The sequence below is a fragment of the Macrobrachium rosenbergii genome, chromosome 56 (assembly GCF_040412425.1).
Source record: "Macrobrachium rosenbergii isolate ZJJX-2024 chromosome 56, ASM4041242v1, whole genome shotgun sequence".
NCBI classification, from domain to species: domain Eukaryota; kingdom Metazoa; phylum Arthropoda; class Malacostraca; order Decapoda; family Palaemonidae; genus Macrobrachium; species Macrobrachium rosenbergii.
The window spans coordinates 1,098,782-1,121,500 of NC_089796.1; the positions used below are offsets into that span (position 1 = coordinate 1,098,782).

General features: G+C 37.1%; 1 protein-coding gene and 1 long non-coding RNA gene across 5 annotated transcripts in view; one reads left to right on the top strand and one right to left on the bottom strand.

Annotated features, from left to right (window-relative positions):
• Positions 1-17,258, bottom strand: part of LOC136836427 (neurofilament medium polypeptide-like) — a 31,841-nt gene extending 14,583 nt beyond the window's left edge. Inside the window, exons 1-2 of one of the 3 annotated variants that reach the window (XM_067100655.1) lie at positions 17,053-17,258; positions 15,489-15,671 (exon numbers count right to left, since the gene is read on the bottom strand). Coding sequence is in view for 1 of the 3 variants with exons in the window: in XM_067100654.1 (XP_066956755.1) it covers positions 14,189-14,253 (65 nt within the window). In the remaining 2 variants the exon portion in view is untranslated. Of the gene's footprint in view, positions 1-14,188; positions 14,810-15,488; positions 15,672-17,052 lie in introns of those variants that run through there. The other 2 variants (XM_067100656.1, XM_067100654.1) reach the window with 2 other exon arrangements.
• LOC136836452 (uncharacterized) overlaps positions 1-22,719 on the top strand; it is a 68,644-nt gene that overhangs the window by 29,658 nt on the left and 16,267 nt on the right. The window lies entirely within an intron of this gene.

Sequence of the window (22,719 nt, forward strand, 5' to 3'; positions counted from 1 at the left end):
CACTTTATATTTAATTCTCCCTTTCACAAGAGATTGCAAACACTCCTTCCTGAACGCTGCCTTAGAGAAGCACAACGGGAGACAAGAAGCTTTCAGAAAGAGTTGGAATGTCTCCAACACACATAGTATACATTTCACGGCCACCCTCTCTTAAGTAGCAGAAATACTGTACAGTATCTCAATTTGCCAAAAAGGGAACCATGTTGGAGTTACTGAAAGCTTTTTAAGTACTGTTATTATTATTATTATTATTATTATTATTATTATTATTATTATTATTATTATTATTATTATTATTATTATTATTATTCAGAAGATGAACCCTATTCATAAGTAACAAGCCCACCACAGGGGCCATTGACTTGAAATTCCAGAAGCTTCCAAAGAATATAAAGGTGTTCAATAGCAAGAAGTAAGAGGAAGTAAAGGGAAATAAATAAAAAGAAGAGATCCCACTCGCTTATTAAAAAAGAAAAAAAAATAATGAATGAACAAATAGATAAAAACGTATCGGAAAGCAAGGAGAGTAATATTAGGGTAGCAATGCATTGCACCTTCGCTTGAACTTCTAAAGTTACGAATAAGTGTAATTTGTTTGAAATATTTATTGGCAGTCGTTGACTGGGAGCGTATTACAGTTAGGTTATCTGGTAGTGTAGGCTTATGCAGTATATATATATATATATATATATATATATATATATATATATATATATATATATGTATATATTATAAAGTTGCGTAAAATGTAATAAACACACACACACATATATATGTTGTGTAAAATATGATAAATACATATTTTTGTATTTCTTCATATTTGTACAGACCTGGTGTTCATTATCAGTAGACTGTGCTTTATTTACATAATAGAGAAAAAGGTATCTGACTCTAAACGTTTTTCCTTCCGCGTCTTCTTCAGTGATAAATATAAATTATTACTTTATAAATATAATTTACACGCTAACGATGACTCATTCAGCCATGTAAATGAATGCAGAGATTAAATCAATTAAATAAATAACATAGGCCTACTTTGTTCCTACAATTTAGGAAGGACAGTACTGAATGGAAAGGAATAAAATCATTTACAGACCGAGATCTGTATACATTTACTATACATGTTATTTATTTAAGGGATGTATATTATATATACATCTCTTTAACAATATATAATATAAAATTACTGATCACTGAACACATTGGAATCTTATTATACCACTAGTCGACTGATTCTCAAACTGGGTGCCGTGACAGACAGTGCCTAGGGATGCCACAAGATTGTCATGAATTTTGTCTTGGCTAGATCATCTCAATTAACATTTGTAAAAAAAAAAGTTTGCAGAATTCTTCATATAATTATTATGTGTGTCTACTCTATGTTTATCTAATTTATTTGATATGCTCTTTGTTTGTACAGTATATTTCATGCTGTATGGTGGGATGGTGAAGAAATGGTGACACTGTAGTGATTACATTAGTTAGGGTGCCATCACTAAAAAGAGATTGAGAACCACTGCCGGATTAGTCATTCAGATGGCCATAAGTCTGCCTATTGAGATTAAGATTTATCACTTGACCACATGCCCATACCCCCCCCCCCTTCTCTCTCTTATGGGCATCCTCCCCTTGGAGGTTTAATGTACCCAGTGAACTCTTGGGTTCAAGAGGTCAGGTATCAGGAAGTAATGGTTTTTCCCTCATGTTGTAGGTTTATGTGAATTAGGGGTAGGTTGCTGTATCTTGGGAGAGAGAGAGAGAGAGAGAGAACATTGAGAGAGAGAGAGAGAGAGAGAGAGAGAGTAGGAGAGAAAAACATTGAGAGAGAGAGAGTGAGAGAGAGTAGGAGGGAAACAGATAAGAGAGAGGAAAGAGAGAAACAGAAGAGAGAGAGAGAGAGAGAGAGAGAGGAAAAATAGACAGATAAAAAAAGAATTAGAGAGAGGAAGTTTCCGAGAGAGAGAGAGAGAGAGAGAAATAGACAGAAACCTAGAAAAAGAATTAGAGAGAGGAAATTTCCGAGAGAGAGAGAGAGAGAGAGAGAGAGAGAGAGAGAGAGAGAGAGAGAGAGAGAGAGAGAGAGAGAGAGAGAGAGAGAGAGAGAAAGAAAGAGCGAGCGAGCTGGGTTATCAAGGTCCACTTCTCAGTTGATTCACTGGCTGTCAAAGTCCATATCTTCAACATTTGCCTGGTTCTGAAGGGCCATCTCCAACAACCATTCGTTTATGATGTCTTGTTTTAAAGGTCCACAGTCTCCACCAATAGCTTTTATCTATTGGGGTCCACATCTCAAGCAGTAGCTTACTGTTTAAGGTCCACATTATTAGCTATGACTTGGTCCAAAACCTCCAACTGTATCTTTGATCTTTGGTCCACATCTCAAGCAGTAGCTTAGTGATTAAAGGTCTACCTCTTTAGTTATAACCTTGGTGCAGACGTCTGCTTCTTCACAGATTGTCCAAGAATTTATTCTTTTTTCTCTGCGTCAGTCTTTTTTAAGACTATGTATGACTCTCTGTGCTTTCTGCCAATGTTACGTCCTTGTAAATGGGTATGTATTTTGCTCTCATCAGTGCTTTTCAGTTAACAAGATTAAGTAAAAAGTTCTGTGCCAATTTTTGCACAAATTTGTCTAAAGATGGACCCTCTAACTGACAATATCTGATTAAATTTTGAGCGATATAGGGACAGAACTTAGGTAAGAAGTACCTTTCAGAAAGGGCATTGCTCAGCCAAGATTAAGTTAAAAGCACTGTGCCAGTTTTAACACAGATTTGACAAAAGGTGAACCCTCTAACTGACAAGAGCTTACATTTTGAGAGAGATAGGAACAAAACTTTAGGTCAAATGAACCTTTCATAAGGGGGATTACCAGCCCTTGGCGGGTGTTTATACTCTCATTTATGCTTTTCAGTTAACAAGATTAAGTTCTGTGCCAATTTTTACACAAATTTGACTGAAGATGAACCCTCTAACTGACATGCGATTAAATTTTGAGAGAGTTAAGAACAGAACTTTAGGTAAAAAGGACCTTTCAAAAAGGGCATTGCTCAGCCAAAATTAAGTTGAAAGCACTGTGCCAATTTTTACACAAATTTGACCAAAGGTTGACCCTCAAACTGACAACAAGTGATTAAATTTTGAGAGAGATAGGAACAGAACTTCAGGTAGGATGAACCTTTCAAAAAAGGGGATTACCAACCCTTGGCTTGTGTTCGCTGTCTCTAAATGCTGTAGTCTTGAACCTCGAAACTATTCCTAGTGGGTGCCAATGTTGCAGAGGCTGACCTTGTCGAGTTCAGCCTTTTCAAATCAAGGTCATTTGCCCTTTGGCGGACGGGATCGTTCCTTTTGTCTTTCTCGTCGTGTTGTTCATCGCAACTTTTTTTTTTGTTGTTGTACTGTTTTGTTGTACACGAAATTTTCTCCGAAGTAACTTGTTACACAATCGGTGATTTCTCATGTAAAATGAAGAAACACACACTATATACAGGTATATATACATACGTTTATAAGTATAGTATATTCTTGTTCACAGTTTGCAGGAACCATTACCACTTCAAACCGTTTTAACATTATTGCTATAAAACCAATTTATGATTTGATTTTCTATCAGAAATATCCCCTACCAGCCACCACAAGATGCACCTATGTCAAATGAAAAAGGACACGAAAGAAAACCTAAATACCGACTTGAAAAATGACCTCAGACGACCCTTAAATAAGTGACAGTCATCCCTCAGAGCAGAAACGTCAGAAGGAAACCCGCTGTTATTCGAGACAGCAAAAGAGATAAATATAAAATCTCCCATTGAGGAAGTAAAACCCCAGTAGCAGTGCTAGACGAGAGAGAGAGAGAGAGAGAGAGAGAGAGAGAGAGAGAGAGAGAGAGAGAGAGAGAGAGAGAGAGAGAGAGAGAGAGAGAGCTTGGAGGAAAAATAGAGAGATTGGACAGTTCTCTCCCCTTGAGTCATCTGGGCAAGGCGTCGGCCTTTGCCAATTCTAATTCTCTTCTACCCACTGGGCATTTCCCGTACCCCTCCCCTCTCCCGCGTCTCTACCTGTCTGCACCTTCCCTCTAGGGGGCTATCCTTCTTACTCCCCCCCCAAATCCCCCACCCTTTTACCTGACTTATCCCAAGCCATCCGCCTTCGACCACCTTTAAATGAAAGTTCCCTATGCCCTTCCTCTCTGACAGTTCCTGTTCTGTCTTGACCATGCCATACCTGAAGCCACCCCTTCCTGAAGCTGCCCCTCCCAAAGGACCTACACCTGAAACCACCCCTCCTAAAGGCCCTACACCTGAAGTTGCCCTCCCAAAGGCCTACACCTGAAGCTACATCCTCCCAAAGGCCCTACACCTGAAACTACACCCTTCCTAAGGACTCTGTACCTGAAGCTACACCCTCCCAAAGGCCCTACACCTGAAGCTACACCCTCCTAAAGGCCCTACACCTGAAGCTACACCCTCCCAAAGGCCCTACATGTGAAGCTGCCCCTTCCAAAGGCCCTACACCTGAAGTTACACCCTCCTAAAGGCCCTACACCTGAAGTTGCCCCTCCCAAAGGACCTACACCTGAAACCACTCCTCCAAAGGTCCTTATACATGAAGCTACACCCCTCCAAAGGCCCTACACCTGAAACCACCCCTCCAAAGGTCCTTATACCTGAAGCTACACCCCTCCAAAGGACCTTATACCCGAAACCATCCCACCAAAGGTCCTTATACCCGAAACCCCCCTCCCAAGGACACAATACTTAAGCCACCTCCCCGCAAGGGCTGAATACCTAAAGCAACCGCTCCCAAGGCCTGCCTTTTACCTGCAACCACCCCCTCCCAGAGTGCCCATACCTTAAACCAGCCCCCCCCCGCCCCAAGGCCCGTTATACCTGAAGCGGTTCCAACACGCCAGAGGGATATAAATGAGGACCACCCTCTGTCACAAGTGCAACCGGTCTGATTATGTTGTTTTTTATTGGCTACGCGAGGAAGAGGATTAATTTTATGTCTCGGTGAGCTGTTTTCCTCTATGGTGTCGTGATGAGTCGAGTGCTGCAATATTTAGCTTAGAGGGGCCCAGGTGGGCACAATCAGATTATTGTTGTTTATTGTCCATTTATGCTTTTTCATCTGTGTCATTCTTTTTGTTAAGATGTAGTTTTCAGACGGGAGTACAGTTGAATTTCTTTTAAGTCAAATTCAGAAGTCCGTCGATACATTGTAGAGGTAATGATCCTTGTGTCATTGTCCAGTGTGTTCTGAATGTTTTTGTCATACTTATTGTAAATTACTGTAAAGCGATACATGCAGTGATCAGTGAATTTATGAGAATTCTCTCTCTCTCTCTCTCTCTCTCTCTCTCTCTCTCTCTCTCTCTCTCTCTCTCTCTCTCTCTCTCTCTCTCTCTCTCTCTCTCTACGCCTCTATCTGTATTTCTTATTGGTACAGAAGAACCATTGTCATTTTTGATTATCAAAATTAGGTAGTAGAAAATTTAGATAACAGGGCCTTAAACTGTATGAAAGAATCGTTTGTTCGACGTTCCTCAAAGAATAATTCTGAATTATAGCGGGAAAATTACGGCTTTCAAAAATCTAGTCATCGTTTTCAAAGTAGATTAATGATATATATATATATTATATATATATATATATATATATATTTATATATATTTATATATTTATATATATATATATGTATATATATATATATATATATATATATATATATATATATATATATATATATATATATATATATATATATATATATATATATATATATATAAAAGACAGAATCGACGAAGGCAAGGGAAACGATGGAGTACTGCAAGGCCTTTCGACTTCTTGTCCTTGCTAAGTAAAGGACAAGAAGTCGAAAGGCCTTGCAGTACTCCATTGTATCCCTTTCCTTCGTGGATTTTGTCTTTACTTACATAATATTCATCACGTTCCACATTTTCGTGATTCAGTTACACACACACACACACACACACACACACACACACACACACACACACACACACACACACACACACACATATATATATATATATATATATATATATATATATAATATACATATGTATGTATGTATGTATATGCAGTGACCTCTTCAATATCACTATTTCTTATCTACTTTTCGGACACGCTCACCACTGCAAGCCGTGAATCCTAATGGGGAATAAGTGAAGAAACACCCACCATTCACGAGATCATTTGTAGGTTTCAGGAAGGTGTCTATAACACTCCATTTTATAGAGAAGGATATATATAAAATATTCACAACATTGCAAATGGCTTATAAAAATATGCTCTCATTACACAGAATACAGTCTGGTACCTGCCCAGACCTGAAACAGTTTGCAAATGCTTTTCCCAGTGTCATTTAGGCTAAACCGTCCACCATATCATTCTCCTCTTTTAAGCAGACGTTACCTTTGGAGACGAAGAACAGGTGCCAAGCAGTGTTGGGCATTACATGGCGCTTGCCCAAGTGCCAAATCGGGCACTGTAGGTTATGGCACTGTGGAATTAGCTGACATCACCTTTCCCGGTGAAATATGTTGTAATGATTTTGAAGACTCAGTTTCTGATGTCAGTGAGGTCTTTTTAGGTCAGGACCTGAATTCTTGGGAATATTTAGGATATGATGAAATTATGCCAATTATTATAGAACATTAAGTAAGCTTTACATCGTATTTATAATGAGTAGAAGTACATTATTACGGGAATTCAAAATCTAATCATATTCCCGTCTTAATGGATGTCAGCTTAATACGCAACAGTAAACAAGTAAGAAATGCGCTGAAGTTTCCTCGGCGCAATCGAGTTTTCTGTACAGCCGCTACAGCGTATAATCAGTGCTACCGAAAATAGATCTGTCTTTCGGTGGCCTCGGTATAATGCTGTATGAGCCGCGGCCCATGAAACTTTAACGACGGGCCGGTAGTGGCCTATACTATATCATTGCCAGATGCACGATTATGGCTAAATGTAACCTTAAATAAAAGAAAAACTACTGAGGCTAGAGGGCTGCAATTTGGTATGTTTGATGATTCGAGGGTGGATGATCAACATACCAATTTGCAGCCCTCTAGCCTCAGTAGTTTTTAAGATCTGAGGGCGAACAGAAAAAGTGCGGACAGAATAAAGTGCGGACGGACAGACAAAGCCGGCGCAATAGTTTCCTTTTTGACAGAAAGCTAAAAAAAAACTTTGTTCTCTGGTTCATACGATACTTCCTATTTTTAAGAGTATCCGAAGGCGTCATTAGTCGTTACCTGCTTAAAAAAAATTCAAGAAATCTTGTTTAGATTTGGTACGAAGCTTATTTACAAAGATTATTTACAAAGCTCATTGACGATTAGTGATAAGTTACACGCGGAATTCGATACGCAGATTTCATTGCGCAGTTGCCTACGCATTTTACATACTGCGTTTGCTGTTTTTTTTTACAAATGAGGGTACAACCATCTTTTGCGTAAGTGGAAACTTCATTTAGAATCATTTGCAGACGCACCCATTGAAGTTTTCAAATGAATCTCTGTTTTTATTAGAACTTCATTTTAGGTGCCTCAAAAACTTTTTTGTTTGAAAAATTACTAACAAAATGGCAGTGCACTTTTCACCAATTGGAACTGATTGATAAAATCATTTTATTTAGGCATAAAATGGTATAGCGACGTAACTCAATTTCTGCTTTTCGTGAGGACGAATTTGAACTCTTTCGTTAAACCCGAATTTCGTTAAATTGAACGACCGTTAAGTGAGATATACCAGCGTATAAAGTTACAGCAATCGTGAAGAAAAAGATTCAAGTGTCGCAGTAAACTTTTTGTTGTGTTTTTAAGTATTCTGTGACCTAATTCTTGAAATACTCTGTAACCTAATTCTTGAAATACTCTGTGACCTAATTCTTGAAGTTCCTGCTTCAAAAGCCAATTTCCTGAGGAAATTTTACTGTGATTCTGAATACTTATTGAAATAGTGATCACCGAGACGGAAAAATAAGTGAAAATCATTTCAGGGGTGAGGTTGTAACCCCCACGACCTCCTCCAGTCTGGCAGCGACCATCCATAGTCTGGTAACTACCAGATACAAGATACAGTGGGTTTAAGATCAAGTGAAAGGAGTTGGATAGCTAAGTTGGAAGAGACCACACGGGAGAGTGGTGAAAGTAAAATACAAAAAGTAGTGTATCTGAGGCCATAGGGATATTCTGTAGAAAATTTAATACCATCTACAGTACGCCACTTAAGGCACACTGTAAGCAGCACCCTACTAAAGGGTATGTTAATAAGGAAAGAATATAGTATATTAGAAGTAAAATTAAGTCAAGTAGACTGTTCTATTTTACGTTATGGTTAATTTTATTACATGAACAGGTGACATACTTTCTGTAAGGGTCGGCAGATTGCAGATGGCACTGCTTGTCGTCGACATGTCGCTAATATGTCACCAACATGTCACTGACATGCTGCATTCTATTGCCTAAGCCCAGTGAGATATTGTACTTTTGTTGTGCGTAATTGTATCACATGAACATGTCACATATTCAGTAAGGGAGGTCAGATTCAGATGGCCTATTTTGTCACCAACATGTCACTGACATGTCACCAACATATCACTGATGTGATGCGTTCTGTTGCTTAAGCCAAGTGAAATGTTGTATTTTATGTTATGGGTATTTGTATCACATGAACATATGACATTCTATAAGGGATGTCAGACTGCAGATGACCTATCTTGTCACCAACATGTCACCAGCTTGTCACTGACATGTCACCGACATATCACTGACACGATGCATTGTGCTATTATTCTGTTGCGTAAGCCAAGTGAAACATTTTACTTTGTGTTTTGGGTAATTGTATTGTCCGATTGCAGATAGCCTATCTCGTCACCAAAATGTCATTGACATGTCACAAAAATGTCACTGACATGATGCATTGTGCTACCATTCTGTTGCTTAATCCAGGTGAAATATTGTATTTTTGTTTTGCATAATTTTATCACATGAACATGTGACATAAAAGGATCGTCAGATTGCAGATAGCCTATCTTGTCACCAACATGTCACCGGCTTGTCACTGACAAGTCACTGATATGTCACCTACATGTCACTGACATAATGCATTGTGCTCCCATTCTGTCGCCAAAATTGCAGAGTGGAGGTGGCATCTGGTGCCAAATATGACCCGCCCCCCTTTCCCTCCCCCTCCCCATAAAGATAAAATAAATTAGAGAGAAAGAGAGGGAGAGGTTCATGACCCTTTAATGGGTCAGGAAGTTTTGGTCACAAGGAAACAATTTGGCTTGAACTCGACCAGAATTTCTCATACTTTCATTTATACTTATTACTTATGATAAGTGAAAGTAATTTCTTTGATGTTTTTTTTTCAGTTTATACTTTCATTGTTAATTTCTGCTTATAATAAGTTAAAGTAATTTATTTGATGTTTAATTCCAGTGTGTACTTTCATTTGTACTTTCTGTTTGTAAGTGAAAGTATTTTATTTGATGTTTAAATCCAGGGTATACTTTCATTTATACTTTCTAATTGTAAGTGAAAATGATTTATATGGTGATTTTATTCCAGTTTATACTTTCATTTATGCTTTCTATTTGTAAGTGAATATTATTTATTTAGTTTTTTATTCCAGTTTATACTTTCATTTATACTTTCTGTTTGTAAGTGAAAATTATTTATTTGGTGTTTTTGTTCCAGTTTATACTTTCATTTATACTCTCTGTTTGTAAGTGAAAGTATTTTATTTGATGTTTAAGTCCAGCGTATACTTTCATTTATACTTTCTATTTGTAATTGTTTAAGTCCAGTGTATACTTTTATTTATACTATCTGTGTGTGTATAGGAGATTGTTATTAATTTTTGCTGTTATTTATGAACAGAAATCTACTCCAGCTTTATTTAAATTGACAATTAAAAACAAATTATTTTCTAATTATCATATGGAAAGACATTATTAAGAAATGGGGTAGATTTTAAATAACTGAATTCATTTTATAAAAATTTTTATCACATTAGAATCTTTTTCTGGAGAAATATATCACACTTGAATCTTTTTCCTGAGAAATATATCACAGTAGAATCTTTTTCCTGAGAAATATATCACAGAATCTTTTACCTGAGAAATATACCACATTAGAATCTTTTCCTGAGAAATATACCACATTAGAATCTTTTACCTGCGAAGTATATCACATTAGAATTTTCCTGAGAAATATACCGCATTAGGATCTTTTTCCTGAGAAGTAAGTCAAATTAGAATCTTTTTCCTGAGAAATATATCACTTAGAAAATTTCTCCTGCGAAATATATCACAGAATCTTTTTCTTGAGAAATATATCACATTAGAATCATTTTCCTGAGAAATATATCACATTAGGATCTTCCTGAGAAATATATCACATTAGAATCTCCCTGAGAAATATACCACATTAGAATCTTTTTCCTGAGAAATATATCACATTAGAATCTTTTTCCTGAGAAATTTACCACATCAGAATTTTTTCCGGAGAAATATATCACATCAGAATTTTTTCCGGAGAAATATATCACATTAGAATCTTTTTCCTGAGAAATATATCACATTAGAATCTTTTTCCTGAGACATATATCACATTAAAATCTTTTTCCTGAGAAATATATCACATTAGATCTTCTTTCAGGAGAAATATATCACATTAGAATCTTTTTCCTGAGACATATATCACATTAGAATCTTTTTCCTGTGAAAAATATCACATTAGAATCTTTTTCCTGCGAAATATATCACATTAGAATCTTTTTCCTGCGAAATATAGAGTTGCTTTATTTATCTGTTTTTCCTGATTATTGCATTCTTGCTCATTTCCTTGGCTGAGTTTGTCTTTAAATTCTCGAGTTTTTATTATTTTCCTGTAAAAGGAAACTATTGTGCCGGCTTTGTCTGTCCGTCCGCACTTTTTTCTGTCCGCCCTCAGAGCTTAAAAACTACTGAGGCTAGAGGGCTGCAAATTGGTTTGCTGGTCATCCATCCTCCAATCATCAAACATACCATATTGCAGCCCTCTAGCCTCAGTAGTTTTTTTTTTTTTATTTTATTCAGGGTTAAAGATAGCCATAATTGTGCTTCTGGCAACGATATAGGACAGGCTACCACAGGGCCGTGGGTAAAGTTTCTGGGCCGTGTCTCATACAGCATTATACCGAGACCACCGAAAGATAGGTCTGTTTTCGGTGGCCTTGATTATACGCTGTAGCGGCTGTACAGAAAACTCGATTGCGCCGAAGGAAGTTCGGCGCATTTATTACTTGTTTTTTATCTTTTTGTGTTTTGTTCAATTTTATTCTTTTTTTTTTTTGTAAAGGAATAATTTCATCACAAAACCACACGTGTACGTTTTGGCTTGTACACCTTTGGGACATTTAATTTATTTCATGCATTTATTTATTGTGTACTTTGTGACTTTGAGGTCAATAAACTCTTGTAGAAAATAACTTTATACCTTAATAGACCCGTTACCTGTGAGGTCATTGACCCGAATTCTCGAAGTCACTGTCCATTCGTCATTCTCTCTCTCTCTCTCTCTCTCTCTCTCTCTCTCTCTCTCTCTCTCTCTCTCTCTCTCTCTCTCTCTCGCGCGCGCGCGCGCGCATTCGCTTAACGTCAGGCCGTGATGAACATTCAGTGTGCTTTGTTTTTTTTTTGTGAGCTAAATGCTTTCTCATTATCTTTCTCCTGTGGGATCGATCTCAGGTCATTTGCTGGTGAGGTTTATTTTACCCCGGAGCCACCGGACCATTTATACATACATATACTTTTAGACGTTTCATAAATACCATTGAAAATATTAAAACACCACTTTCACACCAAACCAGACACTCTCCCTTGAATATATTCACCTCTGCTTTCATCTAGAAAACTTCTACTCATTCTCACCTGTTTGATTTCGACTTTCCCAAAATTCTTCTAATTCTTAGGAATGTTGTGTCCTTATAATTGTAGCAATTACCTCCATCATCTTCCTGTGTACTATATGTAGCCTGTAGTTTTGGTCAGAATGCAAAATTATTGAATTCTTTAAAATGAAAATAAATAAAGTTATGTACTTATAATTCTAGTAATTGCCCCCAATCACTTTCTTGTCATAAATTATATATGTAACCAGTAATTTTCGTCGAATTGAAAAATTACGGATTTTTTTTTTTTTTTTAGTTTTCTGTAGAAGAAAACTATTGTGCCGGCTTTGTCTGTCCGTCCACACTTTTTTTCTGTCCGCTCTCAGAACTTAAAAATTACTGAGGCTAGAGGGCTGCAAATGGGTATGTTAATCATCCACCCTCCAATCATCAAACATACCAAATTGCAGCCCCCTAGCCTCAGTAGTTTTTATTTCATTTAAGGTTAAAGTTAGCCATAATCGTGCTTCTGGCAACGATATAAGCCAGGCCACCACCGCGCCGTGGTTAAAGTTTCATGTGCCGCGGCTCATACAGCATTATACCGAGACCACCGAAACAGATCTATTTTCGGTGGCCTTGATTATACGCTGTAACGGCTGTACAGAAAACTCGATTGCGCTGAAGAAACTTCGGCGCAATTTTTACTCGTTTTAAAATCAAAATAGATACCTGAGACTTGCCTTGGTCAGGTTGGAAAAATGACAGAATCTTTTTAATATAAAGATAGATATCTCAAATTAAGATTAAAAACTTAACTTCTTGAATCTTGCTTTATGAACCCCGGAAATTCCTTGACACTATTTTCCCAGAAATATTTCTCTCTCAGAGGCTGTAAATAATTTCCTTTGCCAAAATCGTTAGGGAGATTTTTTGGCTGTACAATCTGGTCTGAAGCACCCCGCTTCATTAATTCCGTTTCAGAGTGAACTGCTACAGAAATAAATTCTTTAATTAGGATGTTTGTGTCTCTTAAAAGCTACAAGAGGTATTTATTTGCATATGCTTCAGGTTTATTATTATTATTATTATTATTATTATTATTATTATTATTATTATTATTATTATTATTATTATTATTATTATTATTATTATTATTATATGGGACAAGCCCACCAAAGTGGCCACTGACCGGAAATTCAGCCTTCCGGAGAATATGGTGTTCATTTGAAAGAAGTTACAGAAGATAATGTGAAATACTAGAAGAGATCAGTCAACAGAAAACAATGATAAATTAACAAATTGATAGATAAATAGATAAAAATGCAAGTGAATCATTAAAAGTATAAGTACCTGTGTTTATCAAAGTTTATGATTGTTAAGGATCCACATATTCAAAGATTTGGGCTGCGCTGTTCTACAGAAGCGAGTTACCTGTCTTGTGATCTTTGTGTAAGAAGTTACACGTAAGGTTTACGTTCCTTAAGCCTTTAAAAGCCATTTTCCGTCGGTTCTTTGAGCCTAAGGATTCTTCAGATACCGAGCCATGTTTTTGTAAACTATGTTCCTGTGGAATTTTGAGGCGTTTCTTGGCTTAAGTCTATGGGACTGTGGAATCGGTGCTTTTAAGGTTAATCTAACAACGTAGGCCTATATTGTGTGAGGTTAACAATTGAAGAACCTTGGCCTATATCGTGCAAAGTTAATATTTAAAGAACCTAGGCCTAGATTGTGCAAACTTAGTATTTAAAGAACTTAGGCCTATATTATACAAAGTTAACAGGTAAAGAACCGAGGCCTACTGTATATTGTACAAAGTTAATATTTAAAGAAATTAGGCCTATATTGTGCAAAGTTGATATTGAAAGAACATAGGCCTATATTATACAAAGTTAACAGGTAAAGAACCTTGGCTTATATTGTACAAAGTTAATATTTAAAGAACTTAGGCCTATATTGTGCAGTGTTAATATTTGAAGAACTTAGGCCTATATTGTTCAAAGTTAATATTTAAAGAACCTAGGCCTATATTGTGCAAAGTTAATATTTAAGGAACTTAGGCCTATATTGTCCAAAGTTGATATTGAAAGAACTGAGGCCAATATTGTGCAGAGTTAACAGTTGAAGAACCTAGGCCTATATTGTACAAAGTTTATATTCAAAGAACTTAGGCCTATATAGTGCAAAGTTAAAAGTTAAATCTAAGGCCAAGGATGGATGAGGGACATCCCGTTGCCCTTTCCATCGGCCTCTGTGACACAAAACTACAAGAAACTCACCAGCCAAAGCCTTCAGAAATGTGGCCGACGATACTCCAGTTGAAATTCTGCACGAGAAACTCCATTTTGGTTTGTGAAATATCGTTCCAGGCCTGGTTTGTTTTTCGATAAATTTCTTGTAAAGCTTTAGTTATTCAACGGTTTTTCTTTTTGCAAAGCAACTTTATATTAGGTGTTGGTGTTTTGGTTCACATTCTTGATTTATTTTCGGAAGGCTATGTTTTTTATTATTGGTCTAGATTTATCTTGAAGGCAAGCTAAATATCTGTATGTCTCTGAGATAATGTTTCAGCATATTATCCTTTATGCATGTTAACACTCATAATTATCATTATATTCATCATAAACTCAATGAACTTTCTCTCATATCACGACGTCATTGTAGGCCCACGTAAACAAACCGTTCTTTTGGACTCAAAGAAAATAAACTAAAAGCATAGATTCTTCGTCTGTATAGGTCTAGAACTCATCCATCCAAATCCGCCTAGACTTATACGTTACTTATCTCGACACAAATTCGAATCTTTTTATAATGTAGCCCAGACCTTCACATTTCCTTTACCGCTCACTAATCGTAGGAAAGAAGGACGGAAAGACCTTCACGAGAGTGAGGGAGAAACATGACTGGAGGTGGCTCATGAAGGCTTGTCATGAATTTCCTCCAACTAACTACCGGGTTCCTCCCTCGCCCATCGAGTCAGAAATAACTTAAGAATATGGCTACACTCACAATGTGGAGACTGTCGGAGGTATAATTATATTGGCTTAGTGACAACAGTGTGTATAGAGTATGTGTATGTGTATTCTGTAGATGTGTTAATGTTGTATTAATGTTAGTTATTAATGTTTACTAATACCTTTTTGTAGTTTTTGGAAAAGCTGTGAAATTGATTGAGAGTTTTTTTTAGCTGTGTTTTTGTGTTTTCTGCAATTCTAAAGGGTCTTACTCTCTCTCTCTCTCTCTCTCTCTCTCTCTCTCTCTCTCTCTCTCTCTCTGTATATATGTTTATATTTATGTAAATAATTATATATATATATACACACACATACATACATACATATATATATATATATATATATATATATATATATATATATATATATATATATATATATATGATTATGTATATGTATGTATGTATGTGTGCCTGACTATAATTTGAATAATACACACACAATACCACAGAAATGACCAAAGAAAACGAACATATCATAAAATAAAATTCCTTAACATTTAGGTTAGTAGAAAATCCCTCTAACCTCATTTTAGAAGCCACAGGTCCAGCCGAAAATAACCTACCTGTACGCTGAGGAGGGGTCGTCGCCCCCCCTGGACGAGTAATACAGATAATCCGCCAGTTTGGATGGTTTAATTCTTGCTTCTTCTCAGGAAAAAAAATTCTTGACCTTAAGCCCAAGAGAGGCTGTGTGACCTGCTCTGAAGAGTTGACCTCACAGGGAAGGTTGTTTTTCTGATTGTGCTCTAGAAAAATTGGGTAGAAGAAGAGAGAGAATATTTATTCTTATTTGTTCCTTGTGTGTTTTTTCGTGATTGTGCTCTAGAAGAAAAATGGGTAGAAGAAGAGAGAGAATGTTTATATTATTTATTTTTTTATTGTACTCTATAAAAAAAATGGATAGAAGAGAGAGAATGTTTATATTATTTATACTTTGTTTTTTTTCTGGTTGTACTCTAGAAAAAATGGATAGAAGAGAGAGAATGTTTATATTATTTATACTTTGTTTATTTTCTGGTTGTACTCTAGAAAAAATGGGTGGAAGAGGAGAGAGAATGTTTATGTTATTTATACTTTGTGTGTTTTTTCCCTGATTTTGCTCTAGAAAAAATAGAAGAGACGATGTTTATATTATATATATTTTGTTTTTTCCTGATTGTGCTCTAGAAAAAAATGGGTAGAAGAAGAGAGAGATAGAGAGTGATTGTTTTTATTTATTCTTTGTGTGTTTTTTCCTGATTGTGCTCTAAAAAAAATTAAGGGATAGAATAAGAGATCGAATATTAATTCTTATTTATTCTTAGTGTTTGTTTACACGCATATGTTTATTGATTATATATTATCATATATTTTTCTGTATGTTCATATGATTATATATTAATCCTGCATGTGTTTAAATGATTATATATTAATCTTGGTATTTAGATAATTTTTTTATGAAAGTTTAATATATTTTATCTTCATTTATCTTCAATGACTGATAAAGTGTACTTTTAGTACCCCAGTTCTGTACTAAAGTTCTCTGTTTATCTTTAATCATGAATCAGTTATAAGACTTGACAATTCAATCACTAAGAGAATGTGAAATGTAAGTAGGACAAATTTGTACAAAAGTTATATACCTGTTGATCAGTAATGATTGCATAAGTCTAATGTAGTTATACTCTGTTGATCCCAAGCTGTAGTGGTCAAAAGTGATGAATATTTGATTGGTGATGTTATAGTGATGTTATAGGTTATAATATAATTAATATAGTTTGTGTTATCTATTTATAAAATAGTAGTTGTAGAGAAGTGATTAAAATTGATGATGTTTGGCTGGCGATGTTATAGTTACAATATAGTGATGTTATAGTGCAATGAGTAATTTAATATAAGCTATTTTCATTTATAATATTGTGACTTGACGTTATAGCATTGTTATTTTGTTATAATATAGTGTTATATGCTTATGGTATGTGTAGGGAAGTGGCTAAAGGTGATGACTACTGGACTGGTGATGTTATAGTGATGTTATAGTTATAATATAGTGATTCTACAGTTATAATATAGTGATGTTATGGTATATAGTGCAAGGAACAGATTAGTATTAAGCTTTTTCATTGAACTTTTCTAGTCAAAACTAACCTGTTATTGATTGGCCCAAACACACTTATCCCCACCAATTCACCGTCACATCACCAACACTCCCCTCCCCTTTGAACTCCAACAACACCACCTCCAACACTCCAACACCACCACCTTCTCCAACACTTTAACCAGAGCCACTGCAAATTGCTGTTAAGCTGCTTTCTGGGGTACCCCCCACCCCCACTCCCCTCAGGGCATGTCTTAAGTTTGGTGCCCGTGGGCACGGCGGCCGGGCAGAGTTGGCACCGGGCGAGTGCCAAGTGTGTCTCCTTTTCTTCTCCTCTTTCTTCTTCTTCTTCTTCTCCTATTTCTCTCTCTTCTTCTTCTTCTTCTTCTTCTTCTTCTTCTTCTTCTTCTTCTTCTTCTTCTTCTTCTTCAGTTGTGTCTTTCCTCATTTTGCTTCGTGTGTCTTTTTGTTTTCGTAGAATTTTACTTTGCCTTCATAAACTGTCTTTCTTCTTCTCCTTCTCCCTCTCCTTCTCCTTCTCCTTCTCCTTCTTCTCCTCCATTTCGTTCGTCCTTCAAATCTTTTTCGTCTTGTAGTGAATCAGTTTATTTTTTGTTTATTCCTCAATTCATTTGCACAATCTTTTGCAACTGCGTCTCTCCTTCTTCTTCTTCCTCTTCTTTTTATTTTTTGTTTATTCCTCAATTCATTTGCACAATCTTTTGCAACTTTGTCTGTCCTCCTTCTTCTCCCTCTTCTTCTTCTTCCTCTTCTTCTTACTATTATTACTTGAGACAGTGAGGTGTCTGGCGTCGAGACAACAAAAGTCAGAAGATTAACAAACAGGAAACAACAAAAATAAATAACTAAAATTTCTTGGCCAATCCTCCTCCTCCTCCTTCTCCTCCTCCTACTAGCACTGCTACTACTCTTCCTCCTCCTCCTCTTCCTCCTACTAGCACTGCTACTACTCTTCCTCCTACTCCTACTCCTACTAGCACTGCTACTGCTCTTCCTCCTCCTCCTCCTCCTCCTCCTCCTCCTCCTCCTCCTACTAGCACTTCTAGTACTCTTCCTCTTCCTCCTTCTCCTCTTCCTCCTACTAGCACTGCTACTACTCTTCCTCTTCCTCCTTCTCCTCTTCCTCCTCCTCCTCCTCCTCCTACTAGCACTTCTAGTACTCTTCCTCTTCCTCCTTCTCCTCTTCCTCCTACTAGCACTGCTACTACTCTTCCTCCTCCTCCTCCTCCTACTAGCACTGCTACTCCTCCTCCTCCTCCTCGCACTGCTACTCCTCCTCCTCCTCGCACTGCTACTCCTCCTCCTCCTCCTCCTCCTCCTCCTCCTCCTCCTCCTCCTCCTCCTACTACTACTACTACTACTACTACTACTACTACTACTACTACTACTACTACTACTACTCTTCCTCCTCTTCCTCCTCTTCCTTCTCCTCCTCCTCCTCCTCCTCCTCCTCCTCCTCCTCCTCTAAAAAAGGAAGAAGGACCGGTTGCTTAAACCCGAAAATACCGTAATTATCTGCAACATTCTGCCTTATTTCAAAAAGATTCTGTCTTTTGGATATTTGTTGCAATGCCTTGATTTAATCTGTTTTTATTTATATTAACTTTCTTATGACTCTTAGATTTTATTAATAGTGTAATACGACAGTAATGGTCATAAAGAAGATTTCTTTATGGTTTAATATTACTGGTGCATTTGGGAAGATTTTGTAAGGACTTCAGACCAAGAGTTTTGTAGAGTGACTTATGTTAGAAATAGTTTGGAAAGTGTTCTCTCTCTCTCTCTCTCTCTCTCTCTCTCTCTCTCTCTCTCTCTCTCTCTCTCTCTCTCTCTCTCTCTCTCTCTCACACACACACACACACATACAATAACAGATGTGGTCATCATCGTAAAATCTGCTATTATATAGAAAAAATAATCCAATTCCTTGTTATGATCTGTTATTCCTATACATAATTGCAATGACCAACTCTCTCTCTCTCTCTCTCTCTCTCTCTCTCTCTCTCTCTCTCTCTCTCTCTCTCTCTCTCTCTTCACTAATATTGAGGCTTCTCCGCTTCAATACCCCCTACTCTCCATCTAACCAGCTGTTTCTCATTATACCACCCTATCATCCTCCACTCTTTCCACATGACCAAACCACCTCAGAGTATTCTGACCCACCTTTTCAACACTGCTAAATTTTATTATACTTCTCATGTATTGCCTACATTAATTACTTTTTGTCATTGATTCTTACTCCACATATTCTATCCTTGAGGAGGGCAGTGCTGTCAGTGCATCTCACACCGTGCACTGTAGGCATTAGTTAAGATTCTCTGCAGCATCCCTTAGGCCCCTAGCTGCAACCCCGTTCATTCCTTTTACTGTACCTCCGTTCATAATACCTTTCTTCCATCGTACTTTCCTCAGCCCTCTCCTAACAATTGTTTCATAGTGCAACTGCTTTGAGGTTTTCCTCCTGTTACACCTTTCAGATATTTTTATTCTCAGTTTCCTTTTCAGCGCTGAATGGCGTAATAGGTCCCAGCCCTTGGCCTGTGGCCTAAATTTTATATTTCATTCCTCCACATATTCTGGGCAAAGAATTCGGCCCAGCCGGTTCAAGTTTACCTGTATAGCTACATTGGCCAGAGATAAAGTATTCTTTCTCACTCTTTCTTACTTATTTGTGCTTCCTCCCAATTCATGCCAGCTCAACAGACGAGCTTCTTAAGATTTTAAAACAACAGCAGATTGAAACAGGAGATAGATTAAGTGTAACGCGTTTGTCTGTATAATAATTCCTCGTTTAAGCACGGCGAGGCAGGTGGTAGTATATTCAGAAAGTTTTCCCTTGAGAGATTTCAAATTACGGGGGAAAAACAAAGCCAGATATCACCTAGATTTGTTGTCAAAATTCCTCCCATGTGGCATATTTATTTTGGTGCTCTCGGCACTGGGGGTGGGGTTGGTTGGGGGGGAGTTTGTTTGGTTAGTGGGGGGAGGTAGGAAAGTGGGGGTGTCTAGCAGATGCCCTTTCAGGTTGCATATTGTATCGAACGCCAGAGAGTGGCTATCCAATTGTGTCCTAGTCTCCCATGTGATATATTCTTACTTATTCTTAAAAGAATTTCTTTTTAGAAAGAGGTAAATATATTTTTTGTGCCCAACTCCAAGGTATAGTTTATGCCAAAAGTCACTCTGCTATTAGGGTTAAGGTTTTAAAGGGAACAGGTTTGGTGTGGACCTATGGACCAGGACCTACCAAGCAAGATAATGCCCTTCTTTTCTCCCATATATAGGTGGCTTAACGCTCATGAGAATTCCTTTTAGAATGAGGTAAATACATTTTATATTCCTTCCTGCAATTTCCACATATAAATTTAATACCCAGAATGACCTCTTAACCTCTACAAAACAGAAACCGCTACAGATATATGTCCTCATTTACTACCGAGCCTGGGTTCGATCCCCCCCCCCCCCGCCAAAATAGGAGGTGCTTCTTCATTTGTTCCACATTTGGATTCAAGGCTTGTAGTGGGAAACTTATCTAGAAAAGTGCGAGTAAAATTCGAGAAGTCCAAGGGTCGTTTTGGCAGATTTCTGTTTTATTTATTTGAGCAAATACTTCTTCAGTGTACACATGTTTGCAGTTAATATACAAATCATTGATAATATATGAGACGGCTACAGGGATACGCCTAATCAATCGCTTGGACAGACTGAAAAACTAGAAAAAGACAGGAAGGAATCTATAGACGTGCCATTCAAAGAAAAACAGGTTATAAGTCTGGACAAAACAAAGTGGGTAGAGAAATCCACACCTGTGTAGATCATATTTTGATAAAATCGAATTATATAAAACTGTACGCAAAAGAACTAATTCAATTTCTCTGTATATATTTCTAGTGTTTAATGAGACTATAATTCCCAAAGGTCTGTTTACACTCAGTGGAGAGTGAAGGAATGTACCACACGCGGGCGACAATAGATTAGGGTTCCAAGGTTAAGGTACCTGACATTTTCTCTCACCTCCCAATCGAGCGCGCAAGCACGCATGCACGGCGAAAAGTCGCGGGTATTGCTAAACCAAGCATTTGTGTAATTTCTGTACAACTGAAAGTTTTATTATGCGTGTTGTGTGTTTTGTAATCTGTATATGTTTTGTATGCATATGTATATATATATATATATATATATATATATATATATATATATATATATATATATATATATATATATATATATATATATATATATATATATATATATATATATATATATATATATATATATATATATATATAATGTAAACAGAGAGAGAGAGAGAAAAGAGAATACTGGTCACATATGAGATATGCTTTCTTCCAAGCTTCTCTCTCTCTCTCTCTCTCTCTCTCTCTCTCTCTCTCTCTCTCTCTCTCTCTCTCTCTCTCTCTCTCTCTCTCTCTACACAGTATCGACCTGAAATATTATGATGTTTCCCCGTAGCCCCCATATTGTCATATAAATAGGTATTTTCCGAGGTTGGCAAGATTATTAGCTTATTAGTAGGGCTACTGATCTGCCAATCATCTTCTCGCGAGATGACTATGCTAATGTTACTGTGAATATTTAATGTTAAGAAAGAGAGAGAGAGAGAGAGAGAGAGAGGTGGGATGGATGAGATGAGACAAAAGACTGATATTAAAACGAGAGAGAGAGAGAGAGAGGGGTGGAATAATAAAGAGAGAAAGAGAGGAGAGGTACAACAATAAAGAGAGAAAGAGAGGTGGAATAATAAAGAGAGAGAGAGAGAGAGAGAGAGAGAGAGAGAGAGAGAGAGAGAGAGAGAGAGAGAGGTGGAATAGATGAGATCAGAAAAGTTGATGTTAAAAGAGAGAGGTGGAATAGTAAAGGGAGAGAGAGAGGAGGGGTGGAATAATAGAGAGAGAGAAAGTGAGTGTATTCACATTATTGGGTTAAGCTTGAGACATATAATTATTAATTATATATGGTTCTGTATCCTTTGTGCAATACTTACTGAAGCTTATATATGAGTGGTCCAGTGGTTACCAGCCTCGCCTTGCCAGGAAGAGTCCCTAGATCTGTGGGAGGGGGAAAGGGTGATGGTTTCCTGGTAATTCTATCATTCCTTGTTTTGAAAAAGCAGAAATTTATGAGCCTGGTAGTTAGTTGAATCTGGTGGGTTGCAACAGGATTTCTGGAGATAAGCAGTCGTCTGGTCAGACTCCCTGCCTTCCTACAATGATTCTCTCTCTCTCTCTCTCTCTCTCTCTCTCTCTCTCTCTCTCTCTCTCTCTCTCTCTCTCTCTCTCTCTCTCCCGAAATACATAATTTGTTTATCTAATTCTCGTACATAGGTAAAGATTTAAGATTGTGGCTTAAATAGGATCTCTCTCTCTCTCTCTCTCTCTCTCTCTCTCTCTCTCTCTCTCTCTCTCTCTCTCTCTCTCTCTCTCAATACATAATTTGTTTATCTAATTCTCGTACATAGGTAAAGATTTAAGATTGTGGCTTAAATAGGATCTATCTCTCTCTCTCTCTCTCTCTCTCTCTCTCTCTCTCTCTCTCTCTCTCTCTCTCTCTCTCTCTCTCTCTCTCTCTATATATATATATATATATATATATATATATATATATATATATATATATATATATATATATATATATATATACACATAATTTGTTTACTTTCATATCAGGGAAGATCC